At 47.9% G+C, this 9,419-nt stretch overlaps 1 protein-coding gene across 2 annotated transcripts in view; it reads left to right on the forward strand.

The window, feature by feature from the left end:
* Nucleotides 1–7,735, forward strand: part of GLS (glutaminase) — a 926,246-nt gene extending 918,511 nt beyond the window's left edge. The window contains exon 18 of one of the 2 annotated variants that reach the window (XM_078680394.1): nt 5,954–7,735. In XM_078680394.1, coding sequence (XP_078536520.1) covers nt 5,954–6,110 — 157 coding nt within the window. In that variant the 3' untranslated portion in view covers nt 6,111–7,735. The remainder of the gene's footprint in view (nt 1–5,953) is intronic. The other variant, XM_078680395.1, reaches the window with a different exon arrangement.
* The last annotated feature ends 1,684 nt before the right edge of the window (nt 7,736–9,419 follow it).

Below are 9,419 nucleotides of genomic sequence, written 5' to 3' on the forward strand. Positions count from 1 at the left end.
GCCAGGGGGGCCATTGAGCGCGTTCCTGGGCCAGAAGTAGGACTACTCCCACTACTTTCTGGTTGCCAAGAAGGGCAAAGGGGGCCTACGCCCTATCTTGGACCTGTGGAACGTCAATGGCTTCCTCCGGAAGGAGAAGTTCAAGATGCTGACTTTGGCTCAGGTCTTAGCTGCTCTGGACCCCGGAGACTGGATGGTAGTGTTGGACTTGCAGGACGCGTATTTCCACATCCCCGTCCTGCCGGCCCACCGGCGTTACCTGCGGTTCATGGTAGGCCACGAGCACTTCCAGTTCACCGTGCTCCCCTTTGGCCTTACCAGCGCCCCACGGGTGTTCACGAACGTGATGGTGGTGGTCGCGGCTCATCTGCGCAGGTTAGGGGTGTCAGTCTTCCCCTACCTCGACGACTGGTTGTTGAAGGCAGGCTTCCCCCAGACATTCGTCAGCCACCTCCAGACTACGGCCGACCTCCTGCACTTGCTGGGGTTTTCCATCAATGTGCCGAAGTCACACCTGTGTCCCTCTCAAAGGCTCCTCTTCATCGGAGGGGTTCTGGATTTGGCGCAGTTTCGGGTTTTTCCGCCCGAGCAGCAGGTACGGGATATTCAGGCTCTGATTCCGATCTTTCAGCCTTTATCCCGGGTCTCGGTCCGGTTGACGCTGCGGCTTCTGGGGCTGATGGCCTCCTGCATCCTTCTGGTGCATCACGCCAGGTGGCGGATGCGGACTTTACAATGGGACCTGAAGTTACAGTGGGCCCAGCATCAGGGCAACCTGTCCCACCATGTCCTGATCTCGGAGGGCACTGCGACACAGTTGCAGTGGTGGCTCACGGACCGCGATTGGGTCAGCGGCAGATCCCTCTCCCTACCCCAGCCGGAGCAAGTAGTTGTGGCGGATGCGTCCCTCCTGGGCTGGGGGGGCCACATGGGGGAGGCAGAGATCAGAGGCCTCTGGTCTCTGGCGGAGTCCCGGCTCCACATCAACCTTCTGGAGCTGTGGGCGATCCGGCTTGCACTGAAGGCATTCCTTCCCTCTGTCCGGGAAGTGTAGTGTAGGTGTTCACGGACAACACCACCGCCATGTGGTATTGCAACAAACAGGGCGGGGTGGGGTCGTGGACCCTTTGCCAGGAGGCTCTGCGCCTCTGGCAGTGGCTGGAACACCAGGGCGTCACCCTGGTGGTTCAACACCTGGCACGTTCCCTGAACGCCAGGGCGGACGAACTCAGCCGTCGGTGCATGATGGATCACGAATGGCGTCTGAACTCGGACGTGGCACAAGGCCTCTTTCGGCAGTGGTGAGAGCCTTGGTTAGATCTATTCGCCACAGAAGAGAACACGCAATGTCATCAGTTCTGCACGTTGGAATTTCCAGGGCGGCGCTCGCTCGAAGACGCTTTTCATCGCGAGCGGAGCTGCGGTCTATTGTACGCCTTTCCGCCTATACCACTTCTGCCCAGAGTGCTGAAGAAGATCAGGCGCGACCGGGCCCAAGTCATCCTTGTGGCTCTGGACTGGGCACGAAGATACTGGTATCCCGAGCTACTCAGCATGTCAGTCGATCCCCCGATTCGTCTACCTCTTCAGGAGGACCTTCTGTCACAGCAGCAGGGGACGGTCCTCAACCTGAACCTGTCCAGTCTCCACCTCCATGCGTGGAGATTGAGTGGCAACAGTTGAGGCCATTTGACTTCCCTCCTGAAGCATGTGATGTGATTCTGGCAGCCAGGCGTCTCTCCACAAAATCGGTATACGCCTACAGGTGGAATAAATTTGTGGCATGGTGCACAGCAAAGGCTGTGGATCCTCTTTCCGCCCCCCTTTCAGAGGTTCTCCTCTTTCTTCTTTCTCTTGCCCAGCAGGGCTTCTCTCTGGGCACTATCAAGGGCTACCTCTCAGCCATGTCAGCCTTCCTGAGGCTTCCTGACTAGCCTTCTCTTTTCAAGTCCCCTGTTGTAAATCGCTTCCTTAAGGGCATTACTCATCTTTTTCCTCTTGTTCCTTTCGTAATGCCCCAGTGGGACTTGAACTTGGTTCTTACATATCTAATGTGCGCTCCCTTTGAGCCGCTACATAACTGTCTTCTCAGGCTTCTGACCTTAAAAACTGCTTTTCTGGTGGCCACCACCTCTGCGCGCAGGGTGAGTGGGCTCCAAGCACTTTCTTCCAAGCCTTCTTTTCTGAATGTTTGTCCGGACAAGGTTGTCCTTCGAACTCATCCGTCCTTCCTTCCCAAAGTGATTACTTCTTTCCATATTTGATAGACCATCACTTTGCCCACCTTCTTTTCGCCTCCACATCCTTCCACAGAAGAAGAGAGGCTCCACCGTCTGGATCAAAAATGTGCGCTTTCCTTTTACTTGGATCGCACAAAACAATTCCGGGTGGATGACCAGCTCTTTGTTGGCTACGTGAGGGTCACAAAAGGTTGGGCCGTGCACAAACATACCATTTCCAGATGAGTCTTTTTGTGCATCAAAGCTTGTTATTCGTTGACAAAGAAGGAGCCTCCAGTGGGGTTGCGAGCCCGTTCCACTATGGCGATGGCAGCTACCACTGCTTTGGGACGTGGAGTCCGCCTTAATGACATCCGTCAGGCAGCTACGTGGGCATTGCTGCACACGCCCACAAGACACTACTGCCTGGACAGCCAAGTCCGGAGAGACGGCTTCTTTGGCTGTTCTGTTCTCCAGGACTTCCTGGTGTGAACTTAGTTCGCAGACCCACCTCTGGGGTTGGTATTGCTGGGGTATCTATTCTAAGGTAAGGAATTTATAACTAACTGTTTCCGATGAACAAGTTACTTACCTTCGGTAACGATATATCTGTAAGAAACATGAGTTAGTTATAGATTCCTTACCGCCCTACCCATCCTCCCCGTTCTGCGAATTGACTTCTAGGGTTAAGGACTACCTTTCAGGGCCCTAGTTTTGTGCACCAGTGGTCCGTGTCGTGCATGGCTCTGCGCTTCTGGCGTGGTAAATCGTGTACAGAACTGATGTCAGCGTCTATGTAGCTATTGCTACGTCATCCCGGCGACCACGATGCCAACGACAAACGTGGAGTCGACGACCCCACCTTAAGACGCGTAGGGGTGCTGCTGACGAACAACTTTCCGGATCTAGTCTGACGCCTGGGGGTAATTCTAAGGTAAGGAATCTATAACTAACCTATGTTTCTTACAGATATATCGTTACCGAAGGTAAGTACATTGTTCGCCTGGACTGGCCTTAGGATCATGGTCTCTTTCAAGTAACCAGAGGCAAACAAGATGCGGGTCCGTCACTGACATCTGTCGATGAAAAGCGCCACAGGGCTTGAAGCTGGCCTTCTTTTTTTTTTTTTTTTTTTTTTTGTAAATTTTTTTGGGGAAACCTCAAAAATATCTCTTCAAACCAATATAGACATGGGCCTACAACCATTCAGGCCGGCCGCGTTTTAGGATCGAAAAACAGTACAGAATAAAAGAACACAGGTCAGCATCCCTAGCGCCGAAATCACAGCAAATCGGAAGAACAGGAGTTACACGTGAGCGTGACAGCCAAATATCAGGGTATGAGAGGATTCCATTTTATAATACGGGAGGAAGGCTCCGAGAACATACAGTCAAACAAAGTCAAATTCGAAGCAAGTCATGAAATAGGGTATTCGCCTTCTATACCAACGTGAAAAGAGAGTTACATTAAATACGTGCGAATCAGAATATACCAGAGTACAATAACTACGCGCTAACCCAACGTCCTACCCATTAGGGTCTACAGATGTAATAAGAAAAACGCAAGCGCACAGCGTCAAATTACGACCCGGAAAGAACAAGACTGGACCCTCATCCCGGCAAAGTATGAAAAGACAAAGAAGAAAGACGAACAAAAGAGAAAAAAGAAGGGCCATAGAAACAAAAAAGGAACGAAAACAAATCCCATCCCCCACCCTGCATACCAGCAGAAGGCTACGGCCCACCCCCCCCCTATAGGCATGCCTGTCGCCCCGAGCACCAAAACCCCAATTACAAGAAAAAGGAGGAGGACCCCTGAACCCGCCCCCTTCCCCCCCCTCACCCCCCCACCACCTCCCAGAAGAGAGTATAAGCTCCCCAAGAGGGGAGGTAGCCATCATTATGTGTCCGTTAAACACCCCCACCATCACAATAGCGAGCCAAGTACTGCGTCATCACCAAAGACATCGAATCCGTAAAACAATCATGCGATGCTCATCCCTGGCCAGTTCGAGTAAAAGTAGACAAACACTCCGACCCAGCAGTTCCATAGGCAGGCAATCCCGGTGACCAAATGTGCTTCCCAGGAGCCACCCAGGCGCTCAGCAAAGGCAGCTGAACAGTAGCAAATCCCCTTCACCAATAGTCACTGTCCAATAGTGAAAGAGCCCCGCGATACTGTTCAATGGCGAGAACATAAGGCGGAAATCCAAAAGGAATGTCGGTCGCGCAAATCAAGCCGGCAAGCTCACTGTAGTCGAAATCCAGCACCTCACGCCCCAAGGAATCCATGGTGACGAACGACTGAGCAGTAACAGGCGCCCAACCCACCATATTCCCATCTGCGCTCCTAGATTCCATGTCAGGAACGATAGACGTCAGCGAGTCATGGAGGGCATACAAGATAGAGCTCAGGGAGGAATGAAAGTCATTAATAGCCGAAAGGACATCTCCCAGTGTGTACTCCCTTTCTCCACTGTGAACGGGGGCAACGCTCCTCGCCCCTGGGAGCCCCCCAGGCAGGAGAGCAAACAGCATAGCAGGCGTCCGGAGTCTCATTATCACCAGGTAGAACGTGTTGGGGTCGGAGCGGAGTTAAGTAGGACCCTCATAAGTTCAGCTTCACCAGCCTCTTACCCGCCATACCCAGGGGAAGATCCATAATCCGACGCCTACCGCGGCCAGTGGGCGATCTCATTGGGGGCCATGTCGCCCCGGGCAGCACTTCAAAAGGGGCAATGTGGGTGGCCGGAATATCATCTGGTCTCGGGATCTCCGGCGCAGAGAAAATCAGCCAGATGCGTGCCATGGGATCCCAAGCACTAGCATCTCACTCCGCTGGCGTCCGTCAACAAAAGCCACAAATGGCGACTTCCGCGGGGATCAACCGGTCCGTTCTGCTGGCCGCATCCGCTGTTGATCACTTCCTCCCCGGCCACTTCACAGCTCAAGGTCCCGGCTTATGGCTGGCGCAGGCCGCTCCGTGCGCGTCGACGTTACTCAGCCATCCGAGTTGCACGGGATGGCATCGCGCTACCTCTGCCGAGCGGGGGTATGGTGCAGACTCAGGATCAAGTACAGGATGCTAGGGAGGGAGAGGGCGAGCGGCGGAGCCGGGCTTCTAAGCTGTCATTTTGGATGCCGTCTTGGCTCCTCCTCAAGCTGGCCTTCTTTGATTACATTTCTGCCACACAAGGAGGTTAGTCCTCCAAAAAGATTTCAGCAAAATGTCAAAAAATAAATCAAAGTGCAGATCTACCCCTTAGTTACCTTCTGGCTGACTGGCACGGAAAGAAAAGAACTGACAGCGCGTCTAGGTGGCACCTATATCGGCAACGCAAATGTCACTTCTGGTGTGTACGCAGATGCCACTCGGAGCTGAACGACACCACATACCGGTGTGCAGGTGTACTGCTCACGAAAAATTTCTGGATCCAGTCTGACACCTTAGGATAAATCTTAGGTAAGGAATCTGTGGCTAGAAGTCTCTATCAGATCTTTCACATTGCTATTGTTTTCGCAAGTGACAAATCATCCTCTAGTGAGTTATGAATGGTTTCTGAATAAGTCACTATTTTTACTTGATATTCTTCTTTCTAACATTATCAGGTTTCTGTCATAAGAATTGTCCTTGTTATCTCACCCTTTAGCCTGCATGCTGCTGTTTTAGACATTCTTATCCTTGCTTACCGTTTGTTACTTTTAGATACTGAATGCTGTGCTATTTGTTGACAGGTGGAAGAACACTCCCCTCGATGAAGCTAGGCATTTTGGGCACCATGATGTTGTAAAGATCCTTCAGGAATACCAGAATAATTACACGCCTCTAGAGGAGCCCTCTAATGGGAAAGAAGATGACACAGTACACAAAAATCTGGATGGATTGCTATAATGTCCTGATAGAGTCGATCTTATGCGTCAGTTTATTGTATAATTGTGGAAAGTTGTCAAGGAGCGTGTGTGTTTTTTATCTTATAGTGATGTATATTTTATTGAAGTCGGTATGGTTATTTCATTGTTACTGCAGTGTTCTTGCTCAGGAAAAATATGATCTTACGAAAAACACCAACAAAATAACCTTAGAGCGTCCATATTTGTGGATTCTGCTAAGCGCATTTTAGCGATTTGAAACTATCATGCAAATTAATTTGCTTTACGCTTATCTCTGAAGACAATGCAATGCAAGCAATGTTTCCGCATGTTCAGAATGGTCGATTTGCTCAGACGTTATACTATACAACCAAATGTGGAGTTGCCTTTCAGTTTTAGGATCAAAGAATCTGACTGATTTGCTGTTGCAAGTCACAAACCGTTGATGGACAGATTATTCCTTATAAAATGTGCAATACGCTTCGTCTGCCCTTTTTCCCAGAAAGGCTTCCAAAGGATGAACAGCTAGACTTCCACGTAAAAGGGAAAAGGAGAGGTCACCTCTTGGTACGAATTGTATCTTGTAATGCTGCTGGCAGATCTGTTTTGTGGCTAGATGAGTGGCTGTTGATGATGAAGTAAACTTTTGGTAGATGTTTACAGTCCAATACAGAACCTAACGGAGTATGCACCAATTTATAAGCATTATTAATGAGGTTCCGGAAGGCAGTGATCATTTCTAGTGTGCTGGCCTGCTTTTGGGAAATCCCAGCTACACAGCAAGGACATAGGCTGGCGTGAAGGGCATAAAACATGCACTGGGGTCGAGGACGAAAGGCAGAATGCACTTAATATTGCGACTCTAGAAGATTGCACTTGCAACCACACATATGCCAAGGCCTAGTATTGTTAATAAGTGAGGTTGGTGCAAGATCTGTATGGGAGCACTGACGAGCTTCTACAGCCGGTCTCTGTAGAATCACAGATGTGCAGTCATCAGGTTTAACTGGTTTGTCTGCATGCGGGTAGCTACACATTGAATGCACTCCTTCATTCTGATAAGGGGGGCACTGAAGGTTCTGAGTATGAGTGTAACTGTGTTATTTTCTATGTTAGATATGGCACATACATCCTTCTTGTGGTGTACGGTGACAAAGCAACAATGACTTGCACTACTTTGTTATTTATTCCACTTAATCATGTTGCTTTTAAGACGTTTGGAGGAGAAGACAAATATGTTAACTATATTTATTTTAAAAGGTGTTTCGAACAAAACCGTCTTATAACTTTGTTTTATGACCAAATCGCACAGAAGAGTGGACATTGGCAGTATTTATCATTTGTTTATGATTTTGTTTTCAAATGCATCCCTAGTCAAAATATTTAAAGTAAGTTGTTTTCTTTCCATGTTCATGTTTCGTTAGCTTCCTTCCTGATCTGGTACAAATCTCGAGACAGCTTCGAATCTTCTTGCCCCAGGACGCCTGATTAATAGATTACAAACGGTGTCATAGTAACCTGATGGTAAACATTCTTAGCAAAGGTTGCCCAAAGAGGAGCTTCAATTGTTAGAAAACACAGAGTAGAACGAAAGAGCTGTCCAAAGCTGCTTCAAGGAGAAGCTCACAGTGAATACAATATGAAAAATATATAAAACAGAAAGCAAAATACTTCATGATAGCCCGTAAGCATGATTTTTGGCTACTCAGCCCTCCACGCACATGGAAACTGGATCCAATATATCGTTATTATCTAAGATAGGTGAATCTGGGAGAAAACAGATAACTGCACAATGGACACCTTCTCCCTCATCTCTGTGGAAAATATGCAGATATGGCTTTTGACTGATTTGATTGTTCTGCAGAGCTTTTCAGAAATCCTCTCTGAATTTGGCTGTTCTATAGTTCTCACATCTTAAGCTGGACTGTTCACTTTTGCCTCCTGTTCTTGTCAGTGCGCAGTCCTAATCCTTGCCCTGGAGATTCATATATTTTCCCATGAATAAGGGAAGATTTTCACCCCTCTTCAATATCACAGACCTTTTCATGGTTGTTCCTGTAAATAGGAGCACCAAAATGTACACCTTTCTTAATCTTACATGCAAGTCTGTAGAGGATTTAGCATCATTCTTTATAACACTATGGCCCAGGTTCTCAAACGAATCACAGAACACAGTGCAGCAGCTAAATATGCTGTGCTGCATTGCATGACAGGAAGGGAGCAGGAGAGCGCTATATCTACAGAGATGGCTCTCTTGCCCTCTCCCTAGCAACAGCGCAGATTTTAGTTGATGTGTGCCAGGCACACACCTTTGTGCTATAGTGCTAGGGTGCACTCCTGAGTCTACCTTACTTTTGTACAGGAAGGTTATCCTTCCTGTACAAAATGCTATGGCTAGACAAGTTAAAAATCTTTTCCTACTTTGTATGTGTGCTCTATAGTGCAGCACACATGGAAAGTCGGAAAAGCAAGGAGAAATCAAAACAAGTTTTAAGTTCAAACCTGTGTACTAATATTAGTAGTTAGGGTTTAGCATCAAAAAGCATGGGTGGTTGCATTAGAATGCCCATGTACCACACATGCAACGCCCCCTTGATGCAAAGTAATGCAAAGCTACTTTTTGCGCTGCTCAGCGTTACTTTTCCATACAAACCAACACAAATTCCAATTTGCGTTAGTTTGTTACTTGGCAAAAAAGTTTAGTGCCAGTTTAGCATTTAAAAGTAATGCAAACTCAATGCTAAATCTTTGTGAATCTTGGCCCCTCTTCGCAGTTGATGGGTTGCCTTTCATGTGTTATTTGAAGCACTGTGACAGTGAAGTTGGTTCTTGCAAAAATGTACCTCTTCTGTCATTGAGACTTTAAAAACACTCTTAGTAAAGGTTTAAATTTGTCCGATGCATGCTTTAAATTACACTTTGTGTCTACAACATGGACTTCTGAATATCTATTTTGATGTGGCTGAATGTCTAAATAACTTTTAGCCTTATGTAAGCTCAAATTCTTTCAATGGGGAATCGCAGTCCTAGCACTGACGGCATCATCTCAGAGAGTTGGTGAACTTTAATCATTTTCTACCATGCTGCAATTCACAATGCTTGAAAAGGGTGACAATGTGCCTTGGATAATGGGCACATTCATACTGATCAAAGCCTTGAGAGGGTTTTTTTTTGTCTCACTGGCTTTGTATGAACTACAGTAAACATTGTATGGACGAGCAAGCAAGTTTAACTTGTATTGCTTATTGTACTTGCTGTTGCTTCTCCCGCATGCAGATTAAGAATTGTCCTTTCCCCCCGAGTGATAATAACTGATTCCATGAAATTTAGA

This window comes from Lissotriton helveticus, chromosome 3_1 (genome assembly GCF_964261635.1).
Source record: "Lissotriton helveticus chromosome 3_1, aLisHel1.1, whole genome shotgun sequence".
NCBI lineage: Eukaryota > Metazoa > Chordata > Amphibia > Caudata > Salamandridae > Lissotriton > Lissotriton helveticus.